The sequence below is a fragment of the Synchiropus splendidus genome, chromosome 7, assembly GCF_027744825.2.
Source record: "Synchiropus splendidus isolate RoL2022-P1 chromosome 7, RoL_Sspl_1.0, whole genome shotgun sequence".
In the NCBI taxonomy this organism is placed as follows: domain Eukaryota; kingdom Metazoa; phylum Chordata; class Actinopteri; order Syngnathiformes; family Callionymidae; genus Synchiropus; species Synchiropus splendidus.
In genome coordinates this window covers 7,214,721-7,231,296 of record NC_071340.1, presented here as the reverse complement: position 1 = coordinate 7,231,296, position 16,576 = coordinate 7,214,721, and the positions used below count along the sequence as shown (strand labels likewise).

At 42.7% G+C, this 16,576-nt stretch overlaps 1 protein-coding gene across 2 annotated transcripts; it reads left to right on the top strand.

Moving 5' to 3' along the window:
- Nucleotides 1-529: 529 nt before the first annotated feature.
- On the top strand, nucleotides 530-16,576 carry LOC128762219 (phosphatidylinositol 3-kinase regulatory subunit alpha-like). 2 transcript variants are annotated; one of them, XM_053870301.1, is made up of 17 exons: nucleotides 530-723; nucleotides 2,547-3,019; nucleotides 3,846-3,975; nucleotides 5,492-5,584; nucleotides 5,739-5,810; nucleotides 5,907-6,023; nucleotides 6,497-6,695; nucleotides 7,018-7,100; nucleotides 10,555-10,660; nucleotides 11,894-11,992; nucleotides 12,081-12,261; nucleotides 12,330-12,455; nucleotides 13,468-13,610; nucleotides 13,879-14,055; nucleotides 14,121-14,195; nucleotides 14,318-14,488; nucleotides 15,158-16,576. In XM_053870301.1, the coding sequence occupies exons 2-17, from the start codon at nucleotides 2,828-2,830 to the stop codon at nucleotides 15,354-15,356; spliced, it is 2,163 nt and encodes a 720-aa protein (XP_053726276.1). In that variant the 5' UTR covers nucleotides 530-723; nucleotides 2,547-2,827; the 3' UTR covers nucleotides 15,357-16,576. The 2 variants fall into 2 exon arrangements, with proteins under 2 accessions (XP_053726276.1, XP_053726277.1); XM_053870302.1 differs by lacking the exons at nucleotides 530-723; nucleotides 2,547-3,019; nucleotides 3,846-3,975; ... (3 more) ...; nucleotides 6,497-6,695; nucleotides 7,018-7,100 and adding an exon at nucleotides 7,763-9,221.

Genomic DNA, 16,576 nt, shown 5'->3' with positions numbered 1-16,576 from the left:
GAATGAATGAGGGCAGCGTGGATACAGTGCAACCCCCCAACTCTGGCTCCCTTTTGTTGCTATGCTGCCTTTGACAGCGCTGCATTAAAATCTGGGTTACCGGATGTGATGTCAGAGCCCAACCTCCCCTACTCAGCTGTGCCATTTTATTAATTGTTGTCGAAAACACGAATTATACTTTACATTCGAGCTTTTTTTTTTCAAATCATCCACATGAGTTGTAGTGTGTCACACCTGTTTGACTCAACATTTGTGTTTGATTAGTACGATTAGCCATATGAAACACTGCAAGTACAGATATAGCAGTTGCTTATTTTATTTTGAAATGTATTCTAAGCTCTTTCGTGTCCCGGACTCCACTGTTTTAACGCGCGATAACGTGACAAGTAAATGCAGGTCACACCTCGAGAAAAACACAACTCGAGCCCCTGCGTCGCATTCGTATAGAGAACATATAAACAATGTTATTTGGGGTGAGTAGCGCAGACATTTTATTTTGACAGTACTCACCGGAAGCGCCGCATGTCTGCTAGCTTCACTGCTGTCTCGCGTAAAGAAAATCCAGTCGGGTGGACCACGAGCGCTTTAATTTTGGATTTAACGTCGAAAACGTTGGATTATTTCACTTTTTGGGTGATGCCTGCATGACCCGGATTCACGGTCTACACCAACAATGTCCGCTTTTTATTCTGTTGGACGTTTTTAGTCTAGAAAAAGTAAAAGGTAAGACGTTGGCAGACGCTAAGTAGCTAAGCTAGCGCTGGCATGCATTGTCGTTTCCCGTTTCCTGAGGGGATCCGTGTTCAAATGTCTGTTGCGCTGTAAAGACGGCTGCTGTTTCATTAATCTGATGTGGCATCATAGTATCAACAATTCTTAATTACGCATCGAAGGCGTGTAAGATTTTTTTTTGTTGTGCTGTTGGATCCTTTAGTTTAAGAAGTATGTTTACTTGGCCTCCCGTTATAGTGCGTCTACTGTCAGTCGCTACGTGAAGTATTCGAAGTGATATACTTTCTTTACTCATTTAAAATGCATAAATGTCTTCCTTTGAACATAAATGATTGGTCTTTTAAATCGTTTTAATAATCATAGTTATTGTGACATTGTGCGGTTTTATTTTATGTACACCATGTATTAACATACGAGCTAACAGTGAAATGGTTTTTAATCAATAAGTTATATAATATTAATAATTCATTTCATGGCGGAAAAAAATTCAACTTCAGAAAACACAACTTTATTTTCAGGCCTGTATTAATATAACAGAACCTGCAGCATTGTGTATAGGCTCAGTGCTATTTAAAGCTGTTTAACAAACTTTAATTTACGACACTCAGTTGGTTTCAAATTTCAACCTTAAGCGATGCTTTGTGTTAAGGTTTAATACCATCCTAATGCTGTTGTATAAAACATTATGTCACCAGGGAGACAACACTGGTTATTTGTTCTCTGTAATTAGTTTTTTTATTCACACTTATAATAAATAATGTGCAACAAATGTATCCAGTCTAACTGTATTATAATCAGCAATGAATTTATAAGTCATATTACATTACAGTTGTTTTTTTGGGGGGGGAATAAACGTAGTTGCAACTCATTTGTTAATAAAATGTAAATAAATGTTAATACTATTAAATATTTTAATGAATACTTATCTGTGTAAATACTGTGGTCCATGGTCCTCCATATTTGGAAACTATACTGAAACATATAAAGGTAAACATCTTGCAGGACCTGTTTACTAACACTACTATTTTTTAAATACTTTAAAACTGTTAGCAGACATACATACATGGACCAAAATGAAATCACATATTCCTGCCAGTTTAGGCAAGGAGTCACATGACACATTTCCCTTCAGGGATCATATTGTACAATTGCTGTTGAGGAAGCTCTTGACCGTCTTGAGTAATTTTTTTTTATTTTTGGTTATGGCAATAACTATGATTACAATACTTCCTTAGAGTGTTTCCCTGATTGAAATGCTGAGTCAGGAGTCCTTATCAAGCCATTACTGGTGTTTTTTTTAACATGAAGTCTTCCTTATGTCGGTTGAGCACAGAATGCACATAAGAAAAAGCTCTCCAGTTTTGTCAATACATTTTTGGCATGATCAGGTAATCCCATATCAGAATGTGCTAGTTCGTTTTACATAGTTTCCTGTTCAGAATTGGAAAAATAATGAGCCACAAAATAGAGCCACAGAAATGCATGAATAATACAATCCTTTATTGAGGGTCTCTCCGAATATACACGTGTAATGGCGATTTAAGTGAACTGTCCTCGGTGTCGCATTATGTTGTGAAGACGAAGCTGGACCTCGGTGGTGTTGTGAATATCCTGGTTACAGGCAACAGTTGATATCCACGTAGTTCTGATGCCTAAAGCACTTTCACATTAATCTCGCCATCTTCTGCAACTGCAGTGCCATCATTCTGCTGAGCCAGCATATTGCCTCATCTGTTTTTTGGTATTCACTCAAATGCTGATTTTTGTTCATTTTGTTGATTGTTATTTTGACTTTATGCCATTTCTCTTCCCAGGTTTTGCCACCCCAAATGTGTCTGCTACATCTGCTGAGACTCCTGTTCATGAATGGGCGCCAAGGTCTGATTAAGCAGCTATCGCTTGGATTGGAGGGATGACAGAACACTAGCCGACATGGAGACTGGAGAGACACACAGGAAGCTGAAAACGCCATATTTACATAGTGTAGATTCGCAACCTTAAAGTGTCTCAGGCCAAGTGCAGATCATATTTTTATACCTTAAATCTGGACTATTTTTGAGTGGAATTGCAAAGCCATAAACAGTTGTCAGTCACCATGAGCTCTGAGGGCTTTCAGTATCGAGCGCTTTATGACTACAAGAAGGAGAGGGAGGAGGACATTGACCTGCATGTGGGGGACATGCTGCTGGTCAGCAAAGGAGCCCTGTTGGCTCTTGGCTGCAGCAGTGGTGCAGAGGAACGGCCCTCAGAAATCGGTTGGCTGCCGGGCTTCAATGAGACCACACAGGTATAACCACATTATAACTATTTCTACTCGCCTACCTGCTCACAAAAACTGTGAAAATACATTTACCACAGATTGTTTTCATGCATAAATCATAGGGGTACTCACTTAAAGACCTTTGTCAGTCGGTCCATGCCTGTGATCTGGGGCTGGGTGACATGGAGCAATAATCACATTTTTTTTCTGCATGTCAGTTACGATTATCCTCAATTTAATTTATTACTTGATTTAAAAAAAAATACATTTCATACATTTTTTTAACGATTGTTTTCATAATGCCAGTTTTTGAAGCATCTGTACCCTACACTACTACACTCTACACTTCAACAGCAATTTACATTTAAAAATCACAATGACTAAACATTAAGAAAATATGAACTATCACCACTCAACACCTCCACTCCGCACACTGAGATCGAGTCACAGGAACTGACGTAATGCCGCGAGTTGTTAGCACGGTGGCTTGTGCTACTTACAAACATCCTCAGCAAAAGTAGCCAAAAATAACCATCAAATTACGGGTTATCACATTAGTTAAATACATTTAACCAGTTTTGTTTTCATACATTCCTTGAGTGATTACTACTGCAACAATTTTGAAGTGACCACCATCATGATTCTTTGCCATTATCACATTTATTTGGAAAACAGCGGCCTCCGTAATCGATTATTCACCCAGCCCTTCTGTAATCTCAGAAAAAAAAGGATGGTACAGTACTTCCTTCTTATGCTAGCTAAACCTGTCAAAGATGTGCAGTAAAGCTTGCGAAGTCCTCCATTTATGTCTTTAAATGTATAAATGTCTAACTTGTCACTCTTTTGCTAACAGGAAAAAGGGGACTTCCCAGGAACATATGTCGAGTTTGTTGGAAGAAAGAGGATGTCTCCGCCCACTCCAAAGCCACGCCCACCAAGGCCACCGTCATCTGCATCTGCAAGGGCTGATTCTGAGTCAGAGGGTGAGTCACATGACATCCCTGTTAGTGGGGAAAACGGGGAACTAGATGTGAACGTCACTTCCCTTCAAGAGATTTATTGGAGCCATCACGGGTCAGCTGAAGAGTTGATCAGTCGAAGCGTCTTTAACTTCCCAAATACACAACTTGGCTTGGCACTGGAATACTACTTGTAGTTTGGGTTTGCACTATCAAGGATGGCCAAAATGGTACAACCCGTAATATTTATTTCTATTGAAGCAGTCCAACAAATGGAGAATTAACGTTAACACTGCTACTCAGTTTTTCTATATAATAGAAAATATCTGCAGCCCTAGGTTCTTTTTACTCAGTGTCTTTACCTTTATCTTCTATTTAATGAAAACATAAAATTCACTTTCAACACTGTATTTTGAAATTGAATAATGTTTCCCCTTGAAGGTCTTGTTTCGTCTTTGGTATCAAGTACATTCAGAGGTATTTGCGCACTTCCTTTTTTCACAGAAAAGCTTCCCCTTGCACAGAAAGCTGCATGCGCGTCAAACATGCACAACAAGGAAGAAAGCAATTTATATAAATGCATAGTTTCTTTGTACTTTGTGGACAGTAGAAACTTGAACCACATGACAAAAAACACATTATATAGAGTAACCACAAATTGCATGTTAACAGTAAAAGCTCTAAGTGTTTACACACACACACGCGTTTGTCTTTCTATCTTAGTGAGGACCGTCATTGACATAACGCTTTCCCTCGCGTCTCACCCCAAAACCGAAACATCCAAAACAAATGGCTAAACTTAACCTTTACTATTAACTAAACTAAAACCCAATTATAGTGACCGAGTTATTTTGAAGTTTTAACACTCAAAATAAGCCTTAACAAATGAGGACTGGCCAAATTGTCCTCGCTTTGCTAAAATGTCCTCACTCTGTTTGGTAAAAACTCATAGTGGTTATCACAGAGATAGATGTACAGGAACACACGCACACTCACAGCCAGTGTTAAGTCAAAGCTGCGGTTGCTGACTGAACATCTACAGCTTACCATCAAACACAGGAAGAGTTGATCTCTCCGAGTGTGAATATATGGCTAGTTTACCTTAAGTGACACAGTTCAGTCTTTGACTTTAAATCAAGGCCGAAATGATCATGTTAAATGTATATTCTTGACGCCGTGCAGGTGAAATTAACAATCGATCCATTAAGTTTCCCATTTATAGTGCAGTCCAACAACCATGAGATGATAGTGGCTGGTTTGTGAATTCCTGAACAAACCTTTTAGGAAGTAGTAAAACTGTTATGAGGTGCTGATTATGGTATTTTTCCTCAGACTTCTACTTGAGTGTGCCAAGTCGCTTAAAAAAACTGCATTTGAATGATTTTTTTTCTTTACATGGGCATGAGAGTTTCCAGGTGGTTTGTGTTTGAACATTGGTACAGAGCCAGACTCAATAAAAAATGCAGTCAGTGCATTTCTACTTATGGAATTGTTTGTTCTTTCTGTAACCGTCTAATGCCACATTATTTTTATTTTTTAGGGTTTGTGTTGCCCGACCTTCCAGACCAGTTTGGCCCTCCAGATACAGCCCCCCCACTCCTCAGCAGACTCATGGAGGCTGTGGAGACTAAAGGTACAGAAGTTTCTGCATTGGCAGTGTGACACAGTGAATTTAGTTCTGTACCATTCTATGCTGAGTACGGAATTCAAATGTACATGCTGTCCTAGCAAGGAAATAAAAATTGTATAACATGCTGCGTGCTCAATCTATACATCTGACACGGCAGGTCTGGACAGTCCCAATGTGTACCGGGGGGTCAGTGGAGGAAGTCTGGACACACGACAGCTGGCTGACTCCGGTGAGTTTTTTGTCTTCAGTCAGTGTAAATATTGAAATCTGGATATCATTATTACATCAATGATTCTCAAACATGGAATGTTTTTTGTTTCTCCAGACCTGGAGCAGCTGGACTTGTTGCCACTGTGTGATGGAGTAGTCCGGTTCTTACAGGATCTTCCCGGGCCTGTCCTTCCTTCCTCACTGCAGGCAGATATGATCCATGCACTCCAAGGTCAGAAAATTCTGTGTTCTAGCATGGCGAGTGGTCTTTTTGTAGAGCCCTATAAAATTTGTTACAGAATCCTCTTATCGCTCTTTTTCAAATCTATAAACATGTAAAATCAACTTTGATTTATAAAGATCAGGCTACAAACTTTATTAATATGGTATCATACAGAATATGACAGCCATATTTTTGAAACATATTCACAATATCATAAGCACGTCATTTAGTCTAGTCTTTGTGATCTACTCTTTCTTCAAGTTTCACAGTTCTCCTGTCTAATGTAGTCAGCTGTGCTTTCACATTTGAAGCATTTTTAGTCATTTTCCGTCCACTTCTGTCTGTGCAATTTTCCCTGAACTCCCCTGAACTTTTTCCACACGAAAGCAGTTTACCAGGCACATTATGTCAAATTTCTGTAATCACAGAAATCATAGGGCCCTAATTTAGTCTACTTTTGTTGATGTTTTTCTCTCCTGCAGAGGTCAGAGACCCAGAGGAGTGTGGACAGGTGCTGCTGGGCATTGCCAGCTCCCCTACTTGCTCGGCTCAATATGGGCTGACCTTGCTCAGTGTGGTTCGACACCTTGCTAGACTCTGCTTGCACAGTGCCCGAAACCAGCAGAGCCCTCAAACCCTGGCGGAGGTCTTCAGCCCTCTCCTCTTCAGACAAGCTGCAGGGTCAGTGCTTATTTACACAAAATGGCAGGGGTCATACCAACTTTTGTGTGATTTGTGCTTGTGAACACAACTGTACATTTCTAGATCAGTGCCATTTACAGTTTCCCAATTCTTATTCTAAGACTTTAACAGATATTGTTTCCACCTCCACAAATCAATGTCAAAGTAGCGTGAAAATGCCTTGCCTGCCTTGATTTTTCATATACAGGGAAACGGCTAAAATAGTGTCTTGTACACAGGTATTTTTTTAGCTGTCAATTTCAAGTACACCATATTTTACTGCTCTCTCTTGTTTGTGTTTGTTGTGATTGTTCCTCTCCAGGTCAGACTCCGGACTGGATCCACTGGTGCAGGTTTTGGAGGTTCTGATTACTAGTGAGCTTAACATGAACCAGGCTGCACCAGGTAAGATATTATTATATTTGTCTTGGTGTTGATGTTATCGGGCCATTCATGATCGGTTCATAGTGGAAGTTAATACAAGCATGAGTCATATCAATCCTTCCTACTTTGATTGTGGTTTGGCCCTCATTATCGTTTCATTGTTTTATTTCCATTGGTGGTTTTGTTTCATGTACTTCCACAAAGCACTTCACTTCCTGTCCCTCAAAATGTTGTGATTTTTGTTTGTGGATTCCCAATCATTTGGATTGTTACCAGTCTAGGGCATATCTTTTCTCTCTCTCGCACTGTTTTTGTGCTTGAACTACATTGTGCGAAAGTGCGACTGACATCGAGGAGATGTGTGCTGGCTATGTATTCTTGTTGCAATAAATGCTTTCATAAGTAAGGTGGTGGAGGTTGCAGGCTACAAAACCCCTTGGCTGAATGTCTTGAGTGTTGGTCCGATATCAGCCTTGAGTACTCGTAGCCATATAATGGCCAGCGATACCATGAAATCAATGCGGCTGCCGGCAACTCAATGCACCTCTGCCGGCAAGAGGTGCGTTTCACCACATTTTTTAGGAGGGAACTCAGTCTGTGTCTTGTTGTTGGCACTAGCCATGTTGTCACTGTCACTCTATGAACGAAATGGGGTAGTGTTGCGGATATCTATGGAAGCTCCAGAGGGCAACTGTTGTGCCGTAAGCAAGAAGAGAAAAATATCCTCTTTTTGATGCTGCAACTGACGTCATGATTCTGCGCTGTTTAAATTTTTTTTTTGCTTGATGTTGTAAATGTGTGCAAAATAAGCGACAGAGGGTGGGAGATGAAGTTCTTATATGTCAATGGATCTATGTGTGAAGAGCCATCGTCGTGACGTAATGGTTTTTTCAGTTGTGAATGAACAGAGGCGAGGTCCCTATATACTTGACAGATTTAACAACGGTAATGCTGAGCAACCTGTGCTCCGTCTCCCTCACCTGTGACAGCAGTGCTCTTCATGCTCCCATGCGTCAAATTAAATCATTATTGGCAACAATACCCACATGCACATGATTATTCTTTAGCTTCAACAACATATATTTCAATGATTTAATAACCCAAATGCTGTGTTTGAAGCACATAACTTGTTCTTGCACAGCCTTTCTATGTCATTGAGAAGTAAGACCAGTAACCGTTACATCCCTCGCTTGTATAAATCCAAACTTCAAGGCGGCAAAATTTGTAAAGGAGTAATTACGGCAAATAATAATTTTATTTGTACATAAAACATGACACAAATTGCTTAAGGGATGCTGTATTTTACCCAATTATGCTCACAGCAATGTCCAACATTATCAATATCTGATAAGGAAGTCTTCCTCAGAGTGTTTTCTCCATCTTACAAATATGTGGTAGATTGTCTCACTGTTGGCAATCATTGCTTCATGGCCGTTAAGTGGCTTTTCAAGCCTTCAGTGGGTTGTTAATTCCTCCTTTCACTCATCAACGTTGGAGACGGCCAACAGCTGGTCAGACTGAGCGGCAGCTGAAGCGATGACATCATCTGTCCTCCAAGCGAGTGATGCAGCAGGGAGGATGAGGGCAGCAGAGGGGGGTGTTGCCTTGGTGATGTCACTGCCATTGCTGGATTGGCTGGGGGCGACGGTGATGTCACACATCTCCAAGCTGGTCCGCTGAGCTTCAGGTCCTGGCTGGTGTCGCCGGAGAGACAGACGGGGAAAGTTGCATTGATTTCAGTGCTGCTGGTTGATGGTTGCAGATGCTTGAGCCGTGTCTGTTAGCACAGGCTCTTGTGGATCAGCAAAGGGTGTGTGCTGGACGTGCAGCCAACCCGCACTTGCAGCGAAATATGTCCCCTGCTGATTTTGATCATCGGAAATTAAAGGATAAAACGGAGCTTGTTCATTCTGCGGCCTGGATCTGTTTCCTTTGAGATGACGTCAGTTTTTTTCAAGGCAGGATGGGAGTGATCAGCTGTAGGCAGGAGACCATGAGATGGACTAAAAGAAGGAGCATATATATTTTGTTGAAAGGACAGTAAAGTTGTAGAGGTCGGCATGGAGCGAGAGGAGGGAGAAACGTCTGAGTCGACGAGATGTCGAGATAAAGTCCTCTGCTACATCAACATGCAGAGTCCAGGTAGGAGTGCACACCACAACGCTTCAGAACAACTGCTGGCTGGGGAGTCTCACTGTGGCCCTGCTGCCATTTTATTAAATCACAATGAAATTAAGAAGCGCCGTCATCTGCTGAAGGTTGTTCTGATGAATCATGAAATCCCTGATCTCGTTCTTTCACTGGTAGCATGTGCCCTATTTTCGGTGCTTTGCGAGTGTGTGTTGCCTCCTGTGTTTGTTTTGTCTCTTTTCAGTAAATATTCATTCGATTTGCCACAATGGCAAAGTAGAGGTTATCAGGCTGACCAGAAACAAGTGCTTTTGTTGAACACCGACACTGACTGAAATGAATGAAATTTCTTGGAGCTTGTTTCATTGTGGACACAAGTGCAATGACATCATCACCCAGAGGCAGCAGTGTAGGAATGGTTCTGAGCTTTCAAGGCTGACTCGGTGACTATTCATTTTTAAATTGATTTTCATTGTTGTCCCTGGACAGGTCTGTGCAATTCATGAAAGTTGAACCTGAGGTTTGTCCTACGGTGATGGTGTCTACAGCGAGCTTGATCATGTTTGGTCCAATGCGAATTCAAATAACTAAAATAAAAATGTATGTTCCATTCAACTTTTGGTACTGCACTTAAACTTATTGATAAGCGGCACTGTGTTGCAGTGGTTAGTACTGCATATTCGTACCACTGTCTTTAACCCAGAGTCAATCCATAATGGGCATCCTCCAGGCACTCTGGTTTCTTCCCATAGTCCAAAATCATGCAGAATTTCATCAATAATGAAGTTATCTGTGGAATGTGAGTGAGAGGTTGTATGTTTATACATATACGCTGTATCAGTCGCCTTTCATCCTGTTATAGCCTGACTGAAGTCTGGCATCTTGTTCCTCTAGAGCAGAGGTGTCCTCGAGGGCCGCAGTGGTTTTTGTTCCTACCCAACTTGCACACGCAGCTTCTACAAACAGGTGTCTGAAAACTGTGATCAGTTGATTGTCTGGTGCTGCTTGTTTCACCTGGCACCTGATTGGTTAAGATGTGTGTGCTTGACTGGTGGGAACAAAAACATGCGCCCACTGCAGCCCTTTCTGGAACTGTTTGGACACCCCTGCTCTAGAGCATATGCAGGATATTGGATTACTATTTTGGTCTTATCTTTCATGACCAAAGAATGGAAACAGTTATTTTTAAATAAATGATTTCAGATATGTGACAAATGTTTCGCATATTGATTTCTTGTTTTTTTCCGGTCATTTTAATTGATTATTATCTGTGTTGCTTTATGTCTAAGACTGTTCCTGTGGTGTGAGAGTGACATCTGCATGAACACATTCTTCTGTCTTTCAGCTTTACCCCCCAAACCAGTCAAGCCTTCAACTCCGGCAGCCTCCAGCAGCTTTAACAACAGTATGGCCCTGCAGGACGCCGAGTGGTACTGGGGAGACATTTCCAGGTAACTCTAACACGGAAAGAGGAGGAAGTGAAATAACTTTTTTTGTTTTAACACTCCATAAAAGTCCTTCACCTACCACATGTTCCTGCTTTTCCTTCAATGAGAAGTCTGGTCTTGAGAACAAGTAGCACTTTATCGTTGTGTACAATGTGAAAAGAGCTTCAGTCTCTGTTTTTTACTGGATATTTTGATGCTAATTTGATGGTTTGAAAAAGGAGCCATTGTTGGCAGCATGTTTGTTGGAGTTTAAGTTTTGGGATTTCTTTCATACTTCATCCTCTCATGTGGTTTGACTTGGGTAGCTGACTGTGCTCACCCTCCACTGACTGCATTATCTTTATTGATGATTGATTGAATGATGATTGTTTCTTCCATTTAGATGCATCAGTATGTTCTCTTCAGTTTTAGCATTAGTTGTAGAATCCCTTGTCTGTCCTTTTTAAAGCTGTGAAATGTTTGAAATAGAATTCTAACACTCCATTTACACTGGACTGAAGCATAGTTGAATTTGAAGAGATATTCGTTGTTGGTCTTTATTGTATATCCAAAACCATGAAGAGAAAAGAGCTGTTTTCTCCGCTAAAATGTTTTTTAAACCTCTAAACATCTCACACTGTTTCTTCCTGTCTTAAACTGGAAGTACACTTGTATGCGACAAGTGTTATTTTGTATCTAAGATGCATTTGACCATTCATGCTGCTGTGTCCACCTCTGGCCCAGGTATATGCATTAACGTTAGGACAAAGTCCTCACACTCATTCTTTTTATTGACCCAGACCTTCCAGGAAGGAGTCAGACGGCCGGTGCAACATGACACAGTCAGCATTCTTCCTCAAGGTTTATTGTGATACAATAGTAGATCACTCTTATCAGTAGACCTTCAGTAAAGGCTTTAGTTGTTGGTGATTTAAGAGAATACATTTTCAGCCCCAGTCAAACAAATCTTGCCCCCTTTCTCCGGGACTCTTGCATATTCATATATACAGTATTCTGTGTAGAGGATTTCTGTCAGGATTTTTTGGAACACTGGTTGAGTCCCCTTATATTTATATGTACAATTCATTTGTATACTCATAAACTTCTATTTTGCCATGGCAATGCAGCACAATTGTTTTCCGTGTATCGCCAACCCTGCTCTTGTAGTATATGATGTCAACTTCAATGTCTCATTTTGCACCTACCGGTTCAAGTTCATTTCATTTAAAGTTTGTCTTGCCCTGCCTTGTTTCTCAGAGAGGAAGTGAATGAGAAGCTGAGAGACACAGCTGATGGTACGTTTCTGGTCCGAGACGCCTCCACAAAGATGCACGGAGATTACACTCTGACTCTGAGGTAACGTGTGGCATGAGTACTCTTAGATAACATCCCCTTTATCTGAAAGGTCATGATTGTTGATGGGAGTTTTCTCCTTGGTCTGCAGGAAAGGAGGAAACAACAAACTTATAAAGATTTTTCACCGGGAGGGCAAATATGGCTTCTCCGACCCATTAACCTTCAGTTCGGTGGTGGAGCTCATTAACCATTACCGCCACGAGTCTCTGGCCCAGTACAACCCCAAACTGGACGTGAAGCTGCTGTACCCAGTCTCCAAACACCAACAGGTTTGTTCAGCTCCCCTACTGTTGGACTGAGCTTCATGTTGATCTGACTGTGCTTGTGGCTGTATCAGGATCAAGTGGTGAAGGAGGACAGTATTGAAGCTGTGGGTAAGAAGCTGCACGAGTATCACCTGCAGTACCAGGAGAAGAACCGAGAGTACGACCGGCTCTACGAGGAGTACACCAGAACCTCACAGGTGCGCCACGGCACGGAACTAGTTTGTTTACTCTGCTGTTGGTTGCTAAGAAGCACAAAGTACTGGAAGCGGAACGAAAACTGAAAAAAAGGAATTATGAAGCCACTGTTTTGTAAGTCGGGTGTATAGAAAGAGGACACACGTGAGAGAAGGTCAAGTGAGTCAGAATTTCACATGATAGGGTTTGATGAATCGACGCTTGGGCCTCATTACGCATCTGTGGCGTGTGTTTTGTGTTATGTGTCGTGATGTAGTGGTTAAAAGAAGGTTAGCCGCGGTAGAATCCCTGGCGGTTAGTATTGCCATTTCCTTTTTTCATAACAGTTTAACCGAGTTCATTGTGGTGATACTTCTCATTGCCTTAAAAATTGGAACTAATATTTTGTGAATGGATCTCGAAACGTTTCAGTCTTGTGAGGCAGTTGGAATCAAAAATGCATGTGAATTTCATGTTTTCACGGACCTCTGTGCGCCGGCGTCTCTCCTGCTGGAAACCAGCGAGTCTGCAGCTGGTGTCCAACAGGGAGTGTGATCAATATTAATCGCTCTTCTGAGTCAACAAATTAGTTTTAAAGCAGGTGAAGTGAGCCACCGGAAGTGAAGACTTTGCCAGACTTGATGAGCTCACATTGTATCATGATTCAACCGCTCTTTGGTTGCTCAGACCTTTGTCTTGTTTCCGTCAGGTGACATGGTCATGGAGTGGTGTTGTGGCTTGAAACAACAGTCCTAAAGTGGCATGGTTGTTGTCATAGATTATATTACACTAATAATCCTTGCAATATTTTTGGGGTGAAGTCTGTAAAATATATCTCAGGCTGTATGGTGGTGGAGCGTGAACGGTAACTGGATGGTTGTGGGTTTGATACCAGCTTGATTAAGCAAACAGGTGTTCAGTGGTGTTTGCATGTTCTCCTATGTTCTCCGGCTTGAGTGGGTTTGCTTTAACAAAGTGAGGTCCATCTGTATGTTTGAGGCGGTGCTCTGACCCGCACTCATGCTTGTGTCACAGGAGATCCAGATGAAACGGACGGCCATCGAGGCGTTTAATGAGACCATCAAGATCTTCGAGGAGCAATGTCAGACTCAGGAGCGCTTCAGCAAGGAGTACATCGAGAAGTTTCGCCGAGAGGGCAATGACAAGGAAATCCAGAGGTAGGTTGTTGCTATGGCAACCGAGATGATGGTGACTTAAATATACACGCGCGCATGCACACACACCCGTTACCATGGCACCAGAGCCTGCAGGAAGAGACCACCTGCTGTTAAATTTAGTCTGGAGACTGTCAGAAGGTTTCTAAATTTGACCTGTTTGACCGCTGCCGTTGCCATGGGACCATGCAGGCACAACACGGAGAACTAAATGTAAGAGAGGATGTATTTGCGCAGGCCATCTAATCATAACACGGTTCTGTTTCAACAGGATCATGGAAAACTATGACAAGTTGCGGTCCAGGATTAGCGAGATCGTGGATAGCAAGCGCCACCTAGAGGTCGACCTGAAGAAACAGGCTGCCGACTACCGGGAGATCGACAAGAAGATGAACAGCATTAAGCCAGACCTGATCCAGCTGCGCAAGACTCGGGACCAATATCTGATGTGAGACACCCACACTCGCAGGTGCGGTGTGGAAGTTGACTAATCTGCCTTGTGCGTGTGAGCAGGTGGTTGACCCAGAAGGGCGTTCGGCAGAGGAAGCTGAACGAGTGGCTTGGCCTGAAAAACGAAACCACAGAAGAGTAAGTTTGCATCAACATTTCAGTGATCACTTTCTGTGTTCGAGCTAAGACTGTTTCCCGTTTTGAAATGTTGATTTGACCTCAGTTGTCAAAGTGTGACCTTGGGAATGTTCTGTGTGCAGCGAGTACAGCATGGTGGAGGATGAGGAGGACCTTCCTCACCACGACGAGCGTCTGTGGCGCCTGGGAAACATCAAGCGCGGACAGGCCGAGTCACTGCTGCGTGGGAAGAGAGACGGAACCTTCCTGGTCCGAGACAGCAGCAAGCCTGGCTGTTACGCCTGCTCCGTGGTGTAAGTGTCCAAACAAGGCAGCAAAAGCTGCAGATGTTTGTGTTGTCAGCGGGATTTCGTGGGTCTTGGCACATGCTAAAATGTCCCTTAGTTGAAAGTACTAGGATGGTTAGTGAGTGCAGGGTCCATAAGGAACTAGCTTCGTATTGAGGTGGACACAGACACACGCACGCTTCAATAGCATCAATAATCTAACACATACACGCTGAAATATGCTCTGAGCAGAATGCAAGTATGAAAACACACTCTGATAACACTATCACTCAATCTGAATCAGTTCACCCCGCCTCCACTAGGGGCGCTGTGCGTGTGACTGGAGTTTAATGGATTTGCAATTGAATCGCAATCTTTAGAATCAAATTGAAACTGTTATCTTAACACCCAAGCCTAACAATTGCAGAAGCAACAAGGAGAAACTGAAAAACATTGGCCTGAACTGCAGACTCAGAAAGCTTATCTGAAATCACACATGAATACGTTGAAACACCTTCTTGAAACACACGGCTGTATGAGCTGTACAGCAGACTAACGCAAGAGAGCACGACACAAGCAGAGTACACTGGTATGATAAGAGAACAAGGCCAAGCAGACTCCTGATGTGCACGTACACAGACGTACGCTAGCGACACATGCAGTCTTGGTGACCACGACCTCACGTCTGTCCTACAGGGTGGACGGGGAGGTGAAGCACTGCGTCATCAACAAGACGAGCACGGGCTACGGTTTCGCCGAGCCCTACAACCTGTACGGCTCGCTGAAGGAGCTGGTGCTGCACTACCAGCACACCTCGCTGGTGCAGCACAACGACTCCCTGAACGTCACGCTGGCCTTCCCTGTCAACAGCAACCTTTCACTGACCAGGCTCTGACCCCACGACCTCCTGCCACATCAACTCAACTCAAGAGCTACAGTTGGAGGCGCAACATCGTGAGGGATGGATGACGTGATGACAAGCACCAACTTCCTGTTTGGGCTCTTGAATATTGATGACACTGTTTGTACTGTTGTTTTTACATCACTGGTGGCCCAGTGTTCCAGCCCTCCTGCAGAGATGGGCCATGCTTCTGCCAACAAATCCTCCACCACGTCCTGATTTTGGGTTTGACATAGTCCGTCAGCACCACCTGTCAGAGTAGGAGGGCACCTGCAAGGCTCATGTCTCTATATTTCTCGATTCAGTTTATTTCCTGACTGCACGCTTCGTTGTTCGCTGAATTCCAAACGTGTATCCACCAAGCTTTATTGGTGAACTCACGCTCTCCCCCTAGTGGTCAGAGCTGGCCATCTCTCTGAGCAGGAACATGAACTTGTATGGCAACTTTCATTCCCATTTCTGCACAAATAATGGCCTAAAAGTACGACCACAGCGATGATGTTGATGATGTCAGAAGAACAGTTGGACAATCTTGTGAGAACTTTCTTTGTTTTGCGAATCACTGTGAGCGACCCAGAACGAGGTTCCAAAAATGAGGGCGAGTTGACTGACCCCGCATTTCAAATCAGGAGAATGAAACTAAGCTGCATCTCGACGTCATCCAAAGATTTTCCTCCGTCAGCTGTTTTTGTCTGGCGTTTTCCTCGGAAAACCGCTGTCACCTTTGTTTCCCATGGCAGAAACATTTCAACATTTCTCAGCACAATCCAGAACTCTCTGGGCACCTTCAACGGGTGAGAAGCTCACCCACTCTGGACTGTGAACATTTCCTTATTTTCAGGAGTTTCAGCTTTTTCATGGACAGTTGGAAACATTCCTGCTGAAGCTCCACTGGTGTAAATGATTCTTTTAAGCCTTCTTCTAATATTCATCTTTCAAACCTGGGTACAAAACCGTGATGTCCTGGACTTGGAAGCTGCGGATCACATCCTGGTTAAGCTTATTTCGACACACACTCGAAAACGTCCGCAACGTTTCAAGCTCTTCTTTTCTTCCCATTTTAAATGTGTTTCAAAAGAGTTCACTTGTTTTCATTCCAGTACAACACCAAACTGAAACCAAACATGTGATCACAAAAATAGTAATAATGAAGCGATTCATTAGACCTGCTGTTCTGCAGCTGTGATCAATAAAGCGTTTGTTCCAAACACAGA

Excerpts from the sequence above, each read along its gene's own strand:
- LOC128762219 (XM_053870301.1), top strand. The coding sequence starts at position 2,828 with ATGAGCTCTGAGGGCTTTCAGTATCGAGCGCTTTATGACTACAAGAAG. Across the intron at positions 3,020-3,845 it reads GCTTCAATGAGACCACACAG|GAAAAAGGGGACTTCCCAGG; the intron begins GTATAACCACAT and ends TTTTGCTAACAG. Across the intron at positions 14,196-14,317 it reads AAAAACGAAACCACAGAAGA|CGAGTACAGCATGGTGGAGG; the intron begins GTAAGTTTGCAT and ends TTCTGTGTGCAG.